Source organism: Aulonocara sp. 'chitande type north' Nkhata Bay, linkage group LG23 (assembly GCF_057382095.1).
Source record: "Aulonocara sp. 'chitande type north' Nkhata Bay isolate Kocher_YH1m ecotype deep benthic linkage group LG23, A_spYH_male_GT1.1, whole genome shotgun sequence".
Classification (NCBI taxonomy): Eukaryota; Metazoa; Chordata; class Actinopteri; order Cichliformes; family Cichlidae; genus Aulonocara; species Aulonocara sp. 'chitande type north' Nkhata Bay.
In genome coordinates, this window is record NC_141365.1 from 47995202 (window position 1) to 48015720 (window position 20519).

General features: G+C 41.7%; 2 protein-coding genes across 2 annotated transcripts; one reads left to right on the forward strand and one right to left on the reverse strand.

The window, feature by feature from the left end:
• Positions 1-362: 362 nt before the first annotated feature.
• LOC147302865 (NLR family CARD domain-containing protein 3-like) lies at positions 363-7076 on the forward strand. Its single transcript, XM_086284445.1, has 3 exons — positions 363-636; positions 5049-6819; positions 6899-7076. The coding sequence occupies exons 1-3, from the start codon at positions 363-365 to the stop codon at positions 7074-7076; spliced, it is 2223 nt and encodes a 740-aa protein (XP_086140571.1).
• Positions 7077-16449: 9373 nt separating this feature from the next.
• LOC147302866 (uncharacterized) lies at positions 16450-18715 on the reverse strand. Its single transcript, XM_086283293.1, has 2 exons — positions 18320-18715; positions 16450-17796 (listed from the first exon to the last, which is right to left on the reverse strand). The coding sequence occupies exons 1-2, from the start codon at positions 18702-18704 to the stop codon at positions 16754-16756; spliced, it is 1428 nt and encodes a 475-aa protein (XP_086139419.1). The 5' UTR covers positions 18705-18715; the 3' UTR covers positions 16450-16753.
• Positions 18716-20519: the final 1804 nt, after the last annotated feature.

Genomic DNA, 20519 nt, shown 5'->3' on the forward strand with positions numbered 1-20519 from the left:
ATGAATAAACTCACTTGCATCTGAGCTGCCTGCATAAAGGGTCCTTTAATAATTTACACACGGCTCGCAAACCGTGACAAAAACACTGGAAAAATTGGGCTGTTCTAAAACGTTTGACGGGTAGTGTATATATTTAGTTTATATATTTTCTTTATTTATAATAGTTTGTTTTATATTGTAGCAAAGTGTTACTTGGATACTTCTCTATGTGCTTCTTCATGTGCAATTTTGTTGCATTCTGAGCCTAAGAAATTTATTGTGATGAACTGCTGTTAGAATCAAGTTAAATTCTGATAAATCAGACAATTACCTCTCCAGCTGTTGTTACAGTCTTTGTTTATCGGGTCCTTACAGGGTAAAAGATGACGACACCTAAAGAAATCCTTCTGGGGACTTTGGAGGATTTGGAACGTGATGACTTTGAAAAATTTAAGTGGCATCTGAAGAACGGGTCTGTAGAAGGTTTACCAGCAATCCCAGTGAGTAAACTGGAGAATGCAGAGAGGACGGACATAGTGGATCTGATGTTTGATACCTACTCTATCAACACTTTTCAAGTTGCTAAAAATCTTTTGGGGAGGATAAACAAGAATGATCTGTTGGAGAATTTAAATAAAACCATCCCAGAACCCACAGGTAAGTCAGGGAATGACTAAACAAAAAACACATAAACAATAAAAACATTAGTTAACATTACACAGGTGCCATTAAAATCCATATAAATAATAAATCCAAAACACTTGCCAACACTTTCAGGAGTGAGAGACTGCAGAAAGCCAACAGTTTGTGTTTTATGCATCTGCACAAATAACCTCCTGTGTACACATGAATATCTGCTCTTTGGGTTGGTTTGATTAAAATGGGACCAGCAGCAGGTTTTCTGCCCATTTTACAGATTTATATTGTGAGATTGGTTTTAGAGCTGTTTTATCAACATAAATGAGGCGACAACAACAGTTTGGGACACGTCACAAATATGATCAAAGTGCTTTCTCTTAAATCTATTTACCAGTTGAAGGTAAAGTTAAAAAAATGGCTGCCATTTCTTTCTGCTGTTTGGAGACCCAAACAAAAAAATGCCCACACAGTAAATGCTTTTTATTATGGTTGATAAACAGGACACTAAGGTGATTGGTCAAAGGTTGGAGGAAAGCCACAGTTCTCCTTATTTGACTGAAATCCACCATTTCAGCTCATGTTTTTTCTTCTGCAGCTTTCTGGGAGATTCCACTTCAGCCTTCTGCTGGCAACGCTCCCGTTACCAAGCTTCCCTTAGGCAGCATCATTAGAAGACATAGCATACATTTACACTGCTATGCAGATGATACCCAGCTCCATCTGTCCATGAAGTCAGATAACACACACCAATTAGTTAAACTGCAGGAACGTCTTAAAGACACAAAGACCTGGATGGCCGCTAACTTTCTGCTTCTTAATTCAGATCAAACTGAGCTTATTGTACTCGGCCCTGAAAATCTTAGAAATATGGTATCTAAGCAGATTCTTACTCTGGATGGCATTACCTTGGCCTCCAGTAACGCTGTGAGGAACCTTGGAGTCATTTTTGACCAGGACATGTCCTTCAACGCACATATTAAACAAATATGCAAGACTGCTTTCTTCCATTTGTGCAACATCTCTAAAGTTAGAAATATCCTGTCTCAGAGTGACGCTGAAAAACTAGTTCTGTCATGGTCCTGGGTCGTTCAGCGTTTTGTTTCATTTTTGGTATCACCTTGTGTACTTTGTGTTAATTCTGATTTTGTATTAGTTCTTAGGTTGATCTCTACCTGTGTCTTTCCTCTGTGTTCTGTTCGTGTCCCCGAGTTTGTGTTGTAAAACAGTCTGTTTCCTGTTTTACTTTGAAGGTTTGTGTCTCGTCTTGTGAATTAGGATCAGCTGTGCTCCCCTCCTGTGTGTCATTCCCTCATTACCTTGTGTGTATTTATAGTATGTGTCTGCCTGTGTTCCTCGTTGTGTCGTCTGCATTACTGTGTTAATCAGTGTTACTACTCGTCTCTCTATCCAGCCTTCTTTGTGTCATCTCTGTGTATTCCCCGCTGTCCTTATGTTTTCAGGTTTGTCTGTTACAGTGGCAAAAGTATTCGGCCCCCTTGAACTTTTCCACATTTTGTCACATTACAGCCACAAACATGAATCAGTTTTATTTGAATTCCAGGTGAAAGACCAAGACAAAGCGGTGTACACGTGAGAAGTGGAATGAGAATCATACATGACTCCAAACATTTTTTACAAATAAATAACTGCAAAGTGGGGTGTGCGTAATTATTCAGCCCCCTTTGGTTTGAGTGCAGTCAGTTGCACATAGACGTTGCCTGATGAGTGCTAATGACTAAATAGAGTGCACCTGTGTGTAATCGAACAAGGCCGAACAAGGAGAGTGCTGATCAGAAATGCAGCCAAGAGGCCCATGGTGACTCTGGACGAGCTGCAGAGATCTACAGCTCAGGTGGGGGAATCTGTCCATAGGACAATTATTAGTCGTGCACTGCACAAAGTTGGCCTTTATGGAAGAGTGGCAAGAAGAAAGCCATTGTTAACAGAAAACCATAAGAAGTGCCGTTTGCAGTTTGCCACAAGCCATGTGGGGGACACAGCAAACATGTGGAAGAAGGTGCTCTGGTCAGATGAGACCAAAATGGAACTTTTTATTCAAAATGCAAAACGCTATGTGTGGTGGAAAACTAACACTGCACATGACTCTGAACACACCATCCCCACTGTCAAATATGGTGGTGGCAGCATCATGCTCTGGGGTGCTTCTCTTCAGCAGGGACAGGGAAGCTGGTCAGAGTTGATGGGAAGATGGATGGAGCCAAATACAGGGCAATCTTGGAAGAAAACCTCTTGGAGTCTGCAAAAGACTTGAGACTGGGGCGGAGGTTCCCCTTCCAGCAGGACAACGACCCTGAACATAAAGCCAGGGCAACAATGGAATGGTTTAAAACAAAACATATCCATGTGTTAGAACGGCCCAGTCAAAGTCCAGATCTAAATCCAATCCAGAATCTGTGACAAGATCTGAAAACTGCTGTTCACAAACGCTGCCCATCTAATCTGCCTGAGCTGGAGCTGTTTTGCAAAGAAGAATGGGCAAGAATTTCAGTCTGTAGATGTGCAAAGCTGGTAGAGACAGACCCTAAAAGACTGGCAGCTGTAATTGCAGCAAAAGCTGGTTCTACAAAGTATTGACTCAGGGGGCTGAATAATTACACACACCCCACTTTGCAGTTATTTATTTGTACAAAATGTTTGGAATGATGTATGATTTTCGTTCCACTTCTCACGTGTGCACCACTTTGTGTTGGTCTTTCACCTGGAATTCCAATAACATTGATTCATGTTTGTGGCTGTAATGTGACAAAATGTGGAAAAGTTCAAGGGGGCCGAATACTTTTGCAAGCCACTGTAGTTTTTCCAGTTTAGGTTTATGTTTAGTTCTGCCCTCACCTTGGTTTGTTCACTGTAAATAAAACCTCACTCGCATCTCCACCACTGTCTGCAACTTGGGTCCTCATTTAACTCCACCGCACGACTGCTGCCCCAGCCGTGACAAGTTTATGCATTTATTACGTCAAGGCTGGATGACTGTAATTCATTATTATCAGCAAGTCCTAAAAACTCGCTGAAAAGGCTTCAGTTAATCCAAAATGCTGCAGCAAGAGTCCTGACAGGGACTAGAAAGAGAGAGCAGATTTCTCCTGTATCGACTTCCTGTTAAATCCAGAATTGAATTCAAAATCCTGCTCCTCACATACAAGGTCTTAAATAATCAGGCCCCATCTTATCTTAATGACCTTGTAGTACCATATCCCCCTATTAGAGCACTTCGCTCTCGCTCTGCAGGCCTACTTGTTGTTCACAGAGTATTTAAAAGTAGAATGGGAGGCAGAGCCTTCAGTTTTCAGGACCCAAAAAGATAGTTGGGTTTTTTTCTGTTGTATTATTGTAGGTTCTTTATCTTACAATATAAAGCACATTGGGGTGACTGTTGTTGTTATTTGGAGGAATTAAAAAAAAAACGTTTATACTTGAAATTCTTTCATTTATTCTACATATTTATTCATCACTGGCTCCATAGTGTTGTTTATGTAATATGTGAAATGTTGCTAGTATTGATTTGGTGCTGTATAAATAAACACAATTAAATCAAATGTGTCTCTATAAAACCTGCCCTCAGTTATAACCCAAGTGTCAGGGCTCAATGGCTCATGAAAAGGAATGGAGTCAAGCACAGAACCAAAAAACGGAGGCTGAGTGACTTTTAACAGAAATGTATTTTACTAGATTTCTTGACGGAGAAAGCTGAATCACGGCTAAATTCAACAGCAAGCGAGGTATTATGAGAAGTGCAGAGCTGAGGCCAGAACATAAGCTGAGGCAGGTCAAAGGAACAACAGGGGCAGAATCGGGCGAATAGAAACTATCCAGGATCACTGGAACAAAGGAGATAATAATCAGAGTGGTCCACAGTGTAGTGAATGAGTCCAAGATTTAAAAACTAAGAGGTGTTACGTGGCTGCAGGTGGAGATCAGCTGGAGGAGGAGATGAATTAAATCTGGGTACAGAGTGAGATGTGGGTGCACATGGAGGCAGGCAGGTGAGGATGGCAGTTTGCAAGAGTGAGTTTTCCCAGCAGTGGCAGGCCAGAATCCTGAGGCGTGACTTATGGCGAGAGTTGGAAGATGTATCCAGGTGCCGACTAGGGAACAGGAAAAGAGGGTTACGCGAAACAAGCTGAGGAGCACAAGACAAAATGTGAGGCAGAGAACTGACTGTGGTAAGCACACAATCTGGAGAAGGTTCATTGTGAGTGCTGCTCATAGATACTGCCGGAGTAATTGGCAACAGGTGAGGAGCAGGGAGGAGTGAGGAGGGCTCCACCCAGGCGAGGAGAGCTGATGCTGTGGAAAGTTACTCAGACTCACCCGGATCATGACACCAAGAGTCCAGTGAACTGAACACATAACCACAGTAACCAGAATGCAGTTTTCTCATTTGTGTCATTTGCTGTTTATTCATGCAGAGATTCTCACTGAGTGTCAGCTCAAACTCAAGTCAGACCTGAAGCAGAAGTTCCAGTGTGTGCTCGAGGGGATTTCTACAACAGAAAACCCGACCCTCCTGAGTCAGATCTACACAGAGCTCTACATCACAGGGGGAGGGACTGCAGAGGTCAATGATGAACATGAGGTCAGACAGATTGAAACAGCATCCAGGAAACCAGACAGACCAGAAACAACCATCAGACAAGAAGACATCTTTAAACTCCCACCTGGAAGAGATAAACCAATCAGAACAGTGCTGACAATGGGAGTGGCTGGCATTGGGAAAACAGTCCTAACACAGAAGTTCACCCTGGACTGGGCTGAAGACAAAGCCAACCAGGACATCCAGTTCATGTTTCCATTCACTTTCAGAGAGCTGAATCTGCTGAAAGAGGAAAAGTTCAGCTTGGTGGAACTTGTTCATCACATCTTTACTGAAACCAAAAAAGCAGGAATCTACATCTTTGAAGACTTCCAGGTTGTGTTCATCTTTGATGGTCTGGATGAGTGTCGACCTCCTCTGGACTTCCACAAAACTGCAATCCTGACTGACCCTAGAAAGTCCACCTCAGTGGATGTGCTGCTGATAAACCTCATCAGGGGGAAACTGCTTCCCTCTGCTCGCCTCTGGATAACCACACGACCTGCAGCAGCCAATCAGATCCCTCCTGACTGTGTTGGCGTGGTGACAGAGGTCAGAGGGTTCACTGACCCACAGAAGGAGGAGTACTTCAGGAAGAGATTCAGAGATGAGGAGCAGGCCAGCAGCATCATCTCCCACATCAAGACATCACGAAGCCTCCACATCATGTGCCACATCCCAGTCTTCTGCTGGATCACTGCTACAGTTCTGGAGTTTGTCATGAAGAACAAAGAGAGTGAAGATCTGCCTAAGACTCTCACAGAGCTCTACCTACGCCTTGTGCTATTTCACCTAAAAACGAAGGACATCAAGTATGATGGAGGAGCTGAGACAGAGTCATGCAGGAAGATCATTGAGTCTCTGGGAAAACTGGCCTTTGATCAGCTGCAGAAAGGAAACCTGATCTTCTATCAATCAGACCTGACAGAGTGTGGCATCGATATCAGAGCAGCCTCAGTGTACTCAGGAGTGTTCACACAGATCTTTAAAGCTGATGAGTGTCACATGTTCAACAACGTTGTTTACTGTTTCATCCATCTGAGTATTCAGGAGTTCTTTGCTGCTCTTCATGTCTATCTGACCTTCATCAACTCTGGAGTCAACCTGCTTAAGAAACAATCTCCTCGCTTTAAAATCTTCCAGAAAACACTTACTGTAAAAGACTTCTACCAGAGTGCTGTGGACAAAGCCTTAAAGAGTCCAAATGGACACCTGGACTTGTTCCTCCGCTTCCTCCTGGGTCTTTCACTGCAGACCAATCAGGATCTCCTATGCATGCTGACACAGACAGGAAGTAGCTCACAGACCAATCAGGAAACAGTTCACTACATCAAGAAGAAGCTCAGTGGGAAACTGTCTGCAGAGAAAAGCATCAACCTGTTCCACTGTCTGAATGAACTGGATGATCGTTCTCTAGTGGAGGAGATCCAACAGTCCCTGAGATCAGGACGTCTCTCCACAGATCAACTGTCTCCTGCTCAGTGGTCGGCTCTGGTCTTCATCTTACTGTCATCAGATCTGGATGAGTTCGACCTGAAGAAATACTCCCGTTCAGAGGAGGCATTGTTGAAGCTGCTGCCAGTGGTCAAAGCATCCAAGAAAGTGCTGTAAGTGAATCTATGAACAAATATGTTTAATAATGCTAGATGAATAAAAGAATATGTCTCCATTGTTATTCTTCCTCAGGCTGAGAGATTGTAAACTCTCAAAAAGAAGCTTTGAAGCTTTGTCTGAAATTCTCAGCTCCCCATCCAATCATCTGAGAGAGCTGGACCTGAGCTCGAACTACCTGCAGGATTCAGAATTGGATTTGCTGTGTGTTGGACTAAAGAGTCCTGACTGTAAACTTGAAACTCTCAGGTAAGGATACAGACTTTTTGACACTTTTTGACTCTTAAATCTGTAAGTTTATCTTGATGTGGACGTTCAAAGTCAGCACAATTTTCCTTTTAAGTTCCTGAGTTTATATTTTTGACTGTCAGGTTGTCTGGACAGATGTTTTTATTTTATTTTATTTTTTTACTTGTCCCTAAAGTCAGAACTAAACCCACATGTAGATGACTTTCTGTTACTGGAGCAGCCTTCCTGAAGACAGCAGTGTGTTTTCATGCTTTTAAAGCCAAACTCACCTTTCAGACCTGGCTTTCATTTATTATCTATTTTTGTTTGTTTATTATATATTTATTTCTACTGTTTAACTACTGCTCACATCTGTTATCCTCCTTTTTAATTGTTCATTTCTTTTTACCCAGTGTTTCTATATTGCACTTTGTATTTGTCTATATTTATCATGCACTACTTTGCTCATTTATTGTTTGGTTTTAATGTTATTAAATTCCGGTTCTTTTGGTATTCGTTATGGCCAAAAAGACACGGCTCAAAAGTGGTCTTTTTACTTTTTAAGTTATTAAATTTGTAACTGTAGTGATTTGTGTGTGTGACAGAGAGGCACTGCCAGGGATTTTTGACACAAGTTGTTCTTGTAAAATCAGTCTGTGAAGGTTCTCAGACATCCAGGTCATCGTAGTCTAAGGAGCTTGGAAAGAAAAGCGTCTGGACTTCTTTAAGTTTCCTTGAAGATGTTTCACCTCTTATGAGAGAAGCGTCTTCAGTTCTAAGAGTCAAATGGTGGAGTGGGGCAGTCAGTGAAAGGGCAATGGTAGTGTCTCAGGGTTTGTATGTTTGGGGGGTTCAGAGGGAAAAGATGAATGCAGGTCTGGAGTTGGTGTGTGAGAGCAGGGAGTGAATCTGATCAAACATGAGTGTCATGAAGCCTGTTTGCAGTTATTTGCACTGTTTTCCACTCTGGATGTTGTTTCTGTTCAGCTGTGAGTAGAAAAGGCTCCATTCTACAACCTGTTTGTGTTAGTTGTTCAATAGAAACATTATTTGGTGCTGATGTTGCACTTCTTTTATTCACAACCAGAGTTTTTGAAGTCTGCATCAGACTGATTTAAATGACTTTTGAATATTACTTTAAATACTTAGATTTAAAGTTCTGAAAAAAGTTTAAATACAAAGATCAGTATTGTCTAATGTTTTGGCTGCAGTGTGTTTTTGCAGACAGGTATAACAGAACAGCTTTAGTGTTTAGATTTTTTAAACTTGAGTATGAATTTATACAAAATGCAGCAAGAGATTAAAAAAAACGTTTGATTATAAAATCGACTATATTGGATTCATATCGATATCGGACATAAAACGTGGCATCGTTCCATCTCTGCTTTGATTAGAGACACAGCTCTAATCAAAGAGATGGTCCGCTTGCCTCCGCCCCAGAGAGAAGGGTTACATCTCCTGGGTTTAGGTGTTTTCCAATTTGTCATCATTTTGAAAAGTTTACATTTCTTCAGTGTATTAAGGTCACCTTAATGCATACTTAAGGAATTTGGGACAATTTCTGGATATAAAGTGAATTTTGGGAAGAGCGAGGCAAAGTCTATCTGTACGACAACTGGGGAGTTTTGTGTATTTTAGCCCCTTTTAAACCCAGCTATAAGAAGTTTAAGTACTCGGGCATCTGGGTGACAAGAAAACCACAAAGACTTGTATAAAACTATCTTCCTTTATTGTCGAAGCTTAAAGAGGATTTTGGAAAATGTGAGTTTTGCCCCTTTATATTTATGGTGGGGATGCAGAACAAGGAGCAAAGATGAATGTGATGCTGAATCAGCAGAAGACTTGGACTCATTTGATTCCAGCTTTGATATCATTGATTTCAATATGTCCATTTCTGTCACACTTCACCTATAAAAGTGAAGCCATGTGGTTCCTGGAAGGAAAAACACGACTTTTTCAAGTCTTTGTCCTGTTTTTATGAGAAATGTACGACTTTAATGTGAAACATTCAGAGTTTTTTCTCTTGTTGTGTTTGTTTGAAGCTGCTTCCTGTTGGCTTCAGCTGTTTGGAGTTTCCATTTTCTAAACTTCTACATTCTGAACCTTCTTCAGCTCTGAACAGATGATGAAACACTGAATGATTTCAAGCACTTTGTCTAATAAACTTACATCTTTCATTCTTTATACAGCTTGAAGAGCTGTGGTTTGTCAGAGATCAGCTGTGATTATCTGGCAGCAGCACTGAAGTCCAACCCCTCCCATCTGAGAGAGCTGGACCTGAGCGACAACTACAAGCTGCAGGATCCAGGAGTGAAGCATCTGTGTGGTTTCCTGGAGAGTCCAGGATGTAAACTTGAAACTCTGAGGTCAGTCAGCATGTTTTAGTTGTGCTGAGATGAATATGATGTGAAAGTTGTGCTGACACTAAACTGCAGACATCAGGCTGATATTATACTGATCCACACTGAGGATCTTCATGGTAAAGTCTGTTTTCTTCTTCTCTGGTTTAGTCCATTGACTGCAGCAGAACAATGTTCACATTTCAAACAGTGATACTCAACGTATGGCCCGCGGCCCACACGCGGCCTGCCCACCTTTCCTGATTCAGAGAGAGGGGACCCTGATTAACTGTGTAGCTTCTTCCTCACAGTTCTAAGTATCAGACACAACAATGAATAATCCACAGCTGACTGTCTTTAGCAGGTCAAAGGTCACGGCACACAGCAGACAGTCAGAAATATTCTAACTCTGATCATTTATCAGTTGTGACACTGTGAGACTTGATCAGAGGTGTGATCATCACAGCAGAGGCCTTTGTGTCAAAGTCACTGAGGATCAAACAGAAACACATGAAGCAGATTTTCCTCTTCTGGCTTTTTATAGCAGATAACCTTCAAAATATTCTGCAGTCGATCAAAAACTGAAGCAAACCATGAAGCAACATGTGAACATGAGCTGATGCTGCTGAAGTGAAGCAAAGTTACAGAGGTTTGATTACAGACACAGCTGAGAGTTTGTAATCTGTCATCATTTTAAAAAGTTTCCATGGAACAGCAGAAATGAGGCTTTACTGTCAGAGGCCGACAGCACTGAACACAACAGCAGACTGGTGGCTAATAAACAGTGAATGATGCAGAAACAGATGTTTGAAGCTGTTCTTGGAGTACACTGAGAGAGAGAGAGCTGTGCAGGCAGGAACAGCCAAAGTCAGAGAGAATTCATGAGCATATTGATCAAACGTGAAGCAGAGTTTGGATCTTCTTTTGCTGCTGCTTCACTCAGTTTTGGTTGGAGACAGATGAAACCTGCAGCTTCAGGATCTGTGAGCTGTCCACTTTCAGCCCCGACGGCGTGTCCGTGTACGTGCCGTCGAGTGAACGATCCACGCTCTGTGTTTCCATCTTTGTGTGTTTAGCTGCTCTCATTTACTGTTTTAGCTGTTTGCTGCTTGTTGAAATAGTTTGTGAGCTTTAACCTGAGATTCTGGCAAAATACATTTATATTAAACATCGATTCAGGATTGAATGAATCAACATCGTTTTATTCAAATTAAAACCATTAAAATGGGAACATGAATTTTTTACAGCCGCCTCTAATGCTGGGTAATGTCAGCTGGTCCATGTGCAGCTGGCTGTGAGGCTCAGGGAGCGTCTACAAAGTGCAACACTGAAAGAACATCATCCATAAATATTGAGTAATAACTGGACTCTCATACAGCGAGACTCAAATGCCTTTAAACATCAGCTTATCCTGCTGATCCAAGTCCAACACTGAGTTTGTAAAAACATGTTTGTCAATCATTTTGTTTGGTTTCTGAGGAAAATGATTCAATAACTTGCTGCTAATACACAACATTTCATCATATTTCCTCATAACCCTCTTTTGTCTGACCATTTGATCCCATTTGAATTTGCAATAAAGGATCCACAGAGTTTGGTGACAATAATGACAGTAGATGTTTGTGTGAAAGTGCTGGAAGCAAATGAGTGTGTGATGTTCTTTCAGTGTTGCACTTTGTAGATGCTCCCTGAGCACTGGTCTCACAGCCAGCTGCACATAGAGACCAGTGTTGTTAGTCCAGGTCAGAAGATGACTTGTTGGAATGAAAATGAGCTTGTAGTTTGTCTGCTTTAATAATGTGACTGGAAAAAGGTGTTGGACTTCAAATATGTCCATTTCTGTCACACTTCACCTTTAAAAGTGAAGCCATGTGGTTCCTGGAAGGAAAAACACGACTTTTTCAAGTCTTTGTCCTGTTTTTATGAGAAATGTACGACTTTAATGTGAAACATTCAGAGTTTTTTCTCTTGTTGTGTTTGTTTGAAGCTGCTTCCTGTTGGCTTCAGCTGTTTGGAGTTTCCATTTTCTAAACTTCTACATTCTGAACCTTCTTCATCTCTGAACAGATGATGAAACACTGAATGATTTCAAGCTCTTTGTCTAATAAACTTACATCTTTCATTCTTTATACAGATTGAAGAACTGTGGTTTGTCAGAGATCAGCTGTGATTATCTGGCAGCAGCACTGAAGTCCAACCCCTCCCATCTGAGAGTGCTGAACCTGAGTAATGACTCCTTGTCTTTGAATAAGAACAACCTGCAGGATCCAGGAGTGAAGCATCTGTGTGGTTTCCTGGAGAGTCCAGGATGTAAACTTGAAACTCTGAGGTCAGTCAGCATGTTTTAGTTGTGCTGAGATGAATATGATGTGAAAGTTGTGCTGACACTAAACTGCAGACATCAGGCTGATATTATACTGATCCACACTGAGGATCTTCATGGTAAAGTCTGTTTTCTTCTTCTCTGGTTTAGTCCACTGACTGCAGCAGAACAATGTTCACATTTCAAACCTTCAAAGAAGAAGAAAAATCCTCCACTGGAAAATTCACTGTGAAACTCTCAAACTCTTCATTGCACCTTAAAGTCTGTGTGACACTGAAATCCAAAGCAAAATGTGCGTTTGCTTTACAGACAGCAGTCCAACACAAACATACACACATCATCCAAAACACAGTCCAACATCCAAATCTCCTCCACTGCCAGCATGAATGATGGGAAAGAGAAGGAGCAACACTCTGACATTCAGGGTTAGAATGAGTTTCATCAAGCAGACTGTGAAGATCAAAGCTGCATTAGAAAGCTTACATGAATGAATGAGTGGACAGAAGTGGACAGAGATCATCTGAAGCACTTCAAAGGCTTTAAATCAGCACATTTCTCTTTATTCTTTATCAACTCTGTTAGTTTCTCTCAGTTTTCTGTGGAATGAAGCTAACAGCAGGCTAATAAGATGCTGACCAATAGGTTTCTATTAAAGGTTGTAATTTGTATATGAAAAAGTGCTTTGGCTCAGCAGGGATCAGCTTACAGGTAGAATACAGCTGCTGGATGGGATTAGCATGTCATAGCTATCTACCAAACTGCTAACTGGGGGATTTCAGGCCATCTATGGATCATTTTTGCTAACTGTTTATTCAGCTTAGGCTCACAGGGCTGCAGCCTGTGCCCTAGCTGTCATAGGGCAAGAGGCGTGGTCCACCTGCACAGGTGAGCAGTCCATCACAGGGCCAACAGAGAGCGACAGAGAAGCACTCCCTCACATCCACACCTACAGCCAATGTAGAAGCACCAATGAACCTAAGCAGCATTTCATTGGACTGTGGGAGAACATCCAACCTCCACAGAAAGGCCCAGCTGACCAACAAGCTTCAACCTACAACCTTCTTGCTCTAAGGCACTAGTGCTAACCACTTTTGCCCATTTCAGCCCAAATCCTGCATCTTCCTGTTTCTGACTCCAGGCCAGCTCCACTAACACTTTCTCATCAGACACTGCCACCTAGTGGAGGAAGTCTTAGTTCCATTTGAAGCTTCAGATTACAGTTAGTTCCTTTACAAAGAGGTGGAGGTGGTGGGGCCACAGCACCATCATCACTGAGTGCCATAGGACACTTAACCTTTGTTTCCATATGCTGGGAACTTCCTGTTGTTCCAAGGAGGACTGGAAAATGTGTGAAAATCTCCCAGTCACTTCCTCACAGCACACTTCAATCATTTCCCTCCCACAGCATCAGGACCAGGGCTTTTTCTCTCTTTGGTCCCACTAAGAGATTTCCACACAAACACCTCATCAGTGGGACTCTCAGAGCTACCAGCCCTTTGCTACAATCACAAAGCTCTTCATTGAAATCAATGATATCAAAGCTGGAATCAAATGAGTCCAAGTCTTCTGCTGATTCAGCATCACATTCATCTTTGCTCCTTGTTCTGCATCCCCACCATGGACTTCATTCCTTTCCAAGCCAGCCTTGAGTGTCCTTTATTCAGCTCATCCTCTGCTTTACTTTTACACCTGATTTTAGCTGCTTTATCTCTCTTTCAACAGGTTTCTGTGCCTCAATCTTTTTCTTCTCTCCCTCATAACAAGACAGCTTCTTCTGCCTGAGAACATGTTGGAGTGATTTACTAATCCAGGGCTGCTTATTGGGGAAAATACTTCCTGTTTCCAAAGTAATCCCCATTTTTCCCAGAAAGAAATGTCAGTAGAAATCGATGATCTAAGTGAGAACATGAGCCTTTAAAAAGTCCCAGTGGGTGCAGTCAAAGCAGTCCCTCAGTCCCAGTATAGAGTCTTTGGTCCAGACTGGAAGAACTGTGTGCCCAGTTTGAGCTCTCTTCAGTGCTGTGACCTGACAGACCCAGAGGGGCCATCACATCACATTTAGAAGCTCCCCTGATGGAGCCACAACACATGTCCAATACTTAGTCTGTCTTGTTGGACCAACTGGAAGAAACGATTCAAGGACTTAGTCACAGAACAGAGATTCAAATCTCCAAAATCCAACTGGCTGCATCAGGACATATCCACAGTATTTCTGATTTCGCGCCATTACCCCGATTCATAGCGGAAGCCGGTTTTTTACTTCCGCTTGCGCTGTTGTTGACAGTTGCGGGGTTACACCTTCACTGTTGATAAAGATTTCTCTCACTGCAGTTTGTTTTACCTGGAGTAAATGGCAACACATCGAAGGTGGATACACAGTAAAGATGTTTTAAAAAGCAGCGAGGACAGTTCAGTTGCAGTGCCTCACCCGTCACTTCTCACGGAGTGGGTAGATGACATGAAACTATGGCCTGATGTTAGCTACATCGACATTATTAATTACCTTGTATTTTCCAAAGGCGTTGATGGCGAGGAATTACGTAATTACAAGAGCACCGAGGCGTATAATTACCTGCACAGCAACAAAATTGATAAAGTACTGCTCAACAAACAAGGCGACTTTATTTTTCTTAAAGCAGCTGTAGAGCCGAGCCAGAGTATTAATCAAGCGAAACACTTAGCATGGGCAATGCTAAGAGAAAGTGGAGTAGTGGAGACAGTCGGCTGTTCCTGTATCGCCGGATTAGGGAGATCATGTAGCCATGCGGCTGCTATTCTGTGGAAGGTATATCACTTATCTGGATATCACAATGTTTAAATCACTGAAACAGAAACACTGGACTGGTCAAAGGCTGTGATTAAGGAGTCACGCTACTGCCATCTAGCCAAGTATTACGTGGAGCACTGTTTACATGTGAAAGCCACTCGTTAACTTTGTGTGGGCTGTATGCTGTACAATCACATGAAGATAAAATATAAAAAAAATAAAAGACTGAACATTAAGGTCAAATTTACAAGACAAGAAAAACTATAGTTATAAGAAGTGACACAGAGTAGTATAATACATGTTTGTTTATATATATGTATATTTGTACACACACACTACTTTGAAAAAAATTAGACTGTGGATGTATATTTCTGCATCAAAAAGTAACTGACTATTAATATGAAATGGATAATATGGGTGACTTTGCCAGTGTTTATATCTGTTTTGGATATGATTCAGGTGTATTGACCCAGGGTCATATCTATAACATGCAGGACACCAACCGTGTACTGCTTTTGTTAGTGTAAACTTCCTCGTTATGTTAAATCTTGAGTATTGACAGTGAGAAAAAACTATTAATGTTTGTTACAGGTGCAGAATGCTGCGATCAGTGGAAAGACAGGGCTTGCGTGTACAGACGAGCAGCGCAGGTGGAATGCAGGGACAGCAAAGAACCTTGAACCTAAACGTCTAAGCCAGATAAACTTCAGACATCACAGGGCAGAGCAGCAGTACGATGTGAACTCCCGGACTGCAGTGACACAATCTCTCCCTAACACACCATATCACCTTACACATCAAGACTTTATTGACAGTGTTAGCAAAGCACCAGTGAAGCCACTTTTCCTCCTCAAGAACACATTAATTGGAAAGTGTTACAATGCCTCGCCATCTGCAGGTCCTCACCGCAACAGTAAAGTTGATGAGCAATTTCTTCAGCCACACCAAGCACACAGTTACAAACTAAGCTGTAATCCATGCAGGGCATTCTACCAGGCATACATTCAAGTTTCTGAAGAGCAAGCAGAACAATTACAAGAAGAAACAAAAGAGCAAAGTGCATCTGATTTGTGGCACAACTGCAGGAAAATCAGACTTACAGCAAGCTCTGCTAAAAAAGTTCCAGTACGTGCCACCACAAAAAATGACAAATTTTTATCTGAGCACATGTACCCTTCCTTTCGTGGGAATTATGAAACAAACTATGGTAAAGAAAATGAAGTTAAAGCTTGTCATCAGCTGAAAGAACAGGGTATGAACATCCTTCACATGGGTAGTGTTATCAGCATCCAGGAGCCATGGCTCTCTGCGAGTCCTGACGGGGTCATTGACTCAGATGTGCTTCTAGAAATAAAATGTCCTGTGCAGACTTATCCTTCACTCACGGAGCAGCTTACCCAGAAATGCAGCGATATCAAACTGGTAGATGGAGAACTGCAGCTGCAGAAAACTGGCAGCAGAGGCTATTACATGCAAGTGCAACTTACAATGTTTTGCACAGGGCTCAAGACTGCCACACTTGTGATCTGGACACCTACTGAGCATGTTTCATTTACAGTGCAATATGATGAAGCATTTGTAAAGGAACAAGTAAAACGCTTGAGAGGGTTTTACTTCTCATATTTCTTACCTCGACTTGTAGAGGAGTATGCAGCAGGACGGTTTCAGTTAAATGAGAGATACTTGAAGATAATGGGCAAGCTTTAATACATGTTACAACTATAAATGGGACAGTCAGACACCAACATGTCTGCAGAGTTTGGTCTCTGTCTTGTGAATGAAAGGAGACATTCAATATGAAATCTGTTAAATATTTCAATACAACTAAAATGTACGTAGTTGTAACATATGGTGGGAAATGAATGACAAACTGACAACATTAAATGTTGTGAATAGTTCTGTATTTCTGTAATCTTCCAACACAAAAAAATGTTAAGAATGCACAACTAATTATTGTAGATTTGAGAAAAACATTTTTTTTTCATTTAAGAAATTTATCACATTGTGGTTGAATAAAAAAGTAATAATTGTTCAATTGATTGATTGCAATTGTTTTATATATACACATACATACATACATACATACGCACACACACACTGTATCACATAACCTTTCATCTAGAACACAAGATAAAAAAGTGAGACCTGGAATTATTTACTCTCTACATATATGTACATCAAATTTTAAAATAATTACATTACACTACGCAACTTTATGTCCTGAGTAACCATCTTAATATCCCCGAGTCCACAATTGTTCATAACATACACAATTATTGTGTATCACGAATGAGATCCTCTCTTAAGTTCACTAGAGCAGCACATATTCTCAGTATCTTGTCTACTTTAGGAGCCATGCTTATAGGAACAATTTGTGAAAGTATTTTGTAGACTTTCAAGCGTCTGATTGCTCTTTCAACATGGATTCTTACATTTGCAATCCGACGTGTGTATGTTACCTGTTCCTCAGTTAGCTGTCTACGTTTTTTTGTGAAAGCGGGTATTACTAATCTAACTTTTCTCTCAAAGAGTAAGTCTTTAATTGTAAAACCTCTATCTGCCATGACTTCATCACCAGGTTTTAGGTATGTTAACATTCCAGATTCCATTGTGATAAATTTGTCACTACATCGGCCGCCATATGCCGCAGACACAAACATGATTAGTCCACATGGTGCAACAGCAACCAAATATTTGACTGTGTTGTGTGAATAATAATGGCTGTATGATTCCCCTCTTGAGCCCAGATTTCTGGGTTTCTGTAAAAGGGTCTCACTGCAGTCTATAATGCATGTACTATTTGGAAAGTTCTTCTTGAAGGCTTCAGGCATAGTTGCTTGAATAGTTTCTTTTGGCAGCCATGGAATTAATGGTCGGAGAACTTCCTCCAGCTTGTCTAACCAGTGTGAGATGATCTTGCTGGCCATGCTTTGTGATATATGAAACTGGCGGCTTAGGTCACCTATTACACGGTTACTCTTTAATTTCATAAGTGTCATGAGGACTTGATCTCGGACAGGCATGGTAAATTCATTGTTGTCATATCCTTCCAGTGTCGACACAAGTGTGTTAAATGTTTCTAAGGCTATCCCAGTGTACAGCAAAGCGTCTGCATCATTTTGAAGAATGAAATATGCAACTTCATCACACTGAGTCATCTTATCCTGCACATCTTTTCTGCGAGACCTGTTGCAGTATTGATGGTCTTGTTGCGAAGGATCCTCCCACTGTGTGTGGACTGAGTGCAGATGTGGCTCAGGGGGTTGTGTGGAGATGCTGGCCTGGTCTAATTCCACTGAACGTAACACTGTGGAGTCTGAATAAGACAAAAATATGATCAGATGTACAGTCAAACTGTTAGCATAAGAGAAACTGTAAAGTGTCACTTAGCTTATTATATTTGAGTGAAATTTCTCATTCTACATTTTTTCACACAAATGCAAAATCATAAATGTCAACATAAAATGTTCCTAAGTCCCCTAAAAATTTGTCACAATTTTATTCAATTAATGTGATTAGATTTTATTTTACATTCTAAAAAAAGTCACAACTGTTGGTATTTTTGCAAAGGTTGCCTTTAACTTTTTTACTTGAGTTTTCTCGACTTGAAAAAACATGTTCTTTATAAACACAAACCTAAGACTTTTACAGCCCTTGGAGCTAATCTTTTGGCATTATTATTATTATTATAAACTTTCGTTAAAATTTAGACTTTGCTGCTAATAACCAGCTAGTGCTGATACTAACGCCATTCACCATAGGCTATTATTTAGTAAAAGTAAAGAATTGCGTGTTTAAAATGCGAAACGGTGGCAAACCACATTTACACTTTCACTTACCGGGTACAGATTCTGTGTTTTTGTTCGTATTACTGGAAGCTGTCACACTCAAAGTGGTCCGAGTGAGCCTTCTTCTTTTCTTCGGTGGGGGTCGGTCATAGCCCAGATAAAGCTCCGGGTCGGGGTGTAGCTCTGTGGGCTTTTTATCGATAAAATGAAAGGAGCAAACATAAACTCTCTTTGGAGGGTGTTTGAGTCTTAAAGCTGCCAGCCACGCCAGTTTCCAATCCTCCTTCCGCGGCATAGAGTGCAGTGCGTAGGGCGGTGGGCACGGACAGGCCTTTCTAAGTTGTTGATGCTCAAGACAAAATGTTTCTAATGCGTTTTTCAGTTTTCTTGAATTATTGTGGCAGCCGATGACAGCACACGTTGAACCCGAGCTCATCTTCGAACAGGTAAAGCCACTTATTACCGCACAAAGTAACTGATTTTGTTGTTAGCAACGACTGAACGCTGGGTCTCGCTTTGAGTAACCGGAAGTATAAAACCGGAAAACGGAAGTAGTGGTCTGTCATGGCAGCCTACGTACGCTCTTACAGAAACCTGTGGATAGTCTGAAACTCTGCACAGTTTCCTGTTTGAAGCTGCTTCCTGTTGGCTTCAGCTGTTTGGAGTTTCCATTTTCTAAACTTCTACATTCTGAACCTTCTTCAGCTCTGAACAGATGATGAAACACTGAATGATTTCAAGCACTTTGTCTAATAAACTTACATCTTTCATTCGTTATACAGATTGAAGAGCTGTGGTTTGTCAAAGATCAGCTGTGATTATCTGGCAGCAGCACTGAAGTCCAACCCCTCCCATCTGAGAGAGCTGGACCTGAGCTACAACTACAACCTGCAGGATCCAGATGTGAAGCAGCTGTCTGATCTTCAGCAGAGTCCAGACTACAGACTGGAGACTCTGAGGTCAGTAGAGTGATGGAGTGAGTGGGTGGTGCTGTCAGCAGTATTGTACTAAACACAGTCAGTATGAAACAAAGATCCAGTGTTTCCTGTAAAGCTGCAGCTTCTCAGTGAAGCTGTGAGAGGAGAACGGTGACAGGCTTCAGGATTGGACACAAACACTTCCTGTTTCTCACCTTTATGGTCACCATAGTAACGGCTGACACGCTCTGATCAAACACTGTCAACAGCCAATCAGCTCTCTGAACAAAGCAGCACGCAGACCAATGACTGCATTGATTTCCAAGTTTAAAGCAGTGAAGAACACAGTCTGTAGGTGAGGAAGAATTTAGTGAGAGCAGATGTTTGGATGGAATTCCTCCAGTTAACAGCTGGAACCGTCCATCTGGATTGTTGGGCTTGTTGTTGGGGTTCCTACAGAGCTCAGAGTGGACACACCAAGGTTCTTCTAATGAATGAAAGTCCAAACTCAAACTAGGAGGGAAAAACATTTTCAGCAACTTCAATAAAAATCCAAAGATTAGAAAAAGTGAAGCAACAATGAGTCCTAGTACAGTCCCAGCACTGACGTCCCTGCTGCTCTTTATACTGGATGTGCTGCATCACTGACTGACAGCTGATGAAGAGTCTCTGGAAACACTCGTTTATCTCCTCTGCTCTTCCTCCTTCTCTCTGCAGGTGGAGGGGATGATGGTAAACAGGACGGTGTGTGTGCTGAGAGAGGAGCAGCTGTGTCCTGATGATCCAGAGAGGTTGAAGCAGCAGCAGCTTGTGTGTAGAGACGCTCTGACTGGGCCATGTTACTGGGAGGTGGAGAGGAGAGCTTCATCCAGCAGTGACTGACAGAGGAATGAAGTGCAGATGACTGTCAGTGCTGCAGAGTGAACTGCTCTGAGAACAGCTCCACTGTCAGACACAATGTAGAGTCCAGCATCAGCCCTGTGTGTCCCTCTGGATCTGACAGAGGATCATCAGTGTATCTGGACTGCTCTGCTGCTGCTCTGTCCTTCTACAGTCTCTGCACAGTCTCTGTCTCACTCTGGAATGATTTTACAACTTGTTGTAATTACAGAACGTTAATATAATATTCAAACATGTGATCTTCTCTTTATTTCTGAATCTTTACCAAATAAAGAAAAACCAAACTAACAAACAGAAGCTGTCGTGTCCTTTTTCACCACATCTGTGAATCTTTTCTGTGTTTTTCCTCTTTTCCTCCTTCCTGCAGCTCCATCTTCATCATTCTGTGTCCAGTATATGTGAACACGTCCAAAGCATCTGAGCCTCATGTTACC

What these genes read in the sequence shown, in the direction of transcription:
- LOC147302866 (XM_086283293.1), bottom strand. Translation starts at nt 18,704, where the DNA reads ATGAGCTCGGGTTCAACGTGTGCTGTCATCGGCTGCCACAATAATTCA. An exon ending in AAACACAGAATCTGTACCCG is followed by an intron (nt 17,797 to 18,319) that starts GTAAGTGAAAGT and finishes TGTCTTATTCAG; the next exon opens with ACTCCACAGTGTTACGTTCA.
- LOC147302865 (XM_086284445.1), top strand. Translation starts at nt 363, where the DNA reads ATGACGACACCTAAAGAAATCCTTCTGGGGACTTTGGAGGATTTGGAA. An exon ending in AACCATCCCAGAACCCACAG is followed by an intron (nt 637 to 5,048) that starts GTAAGTCAGGGA and finishes TTATTCATGCAG; the next exon opens with AGATTCTCACTGAGTGTCAG. An exon ending in AAAGCATCCAAGAAAGTGCT is followed by an intron (nt 6,820 to 6,898) that starts GTAAGTGAATCT and finishes ATTCTTCCTCAG; the next exon opens with GCTGAGAGATTGTAAACTCT.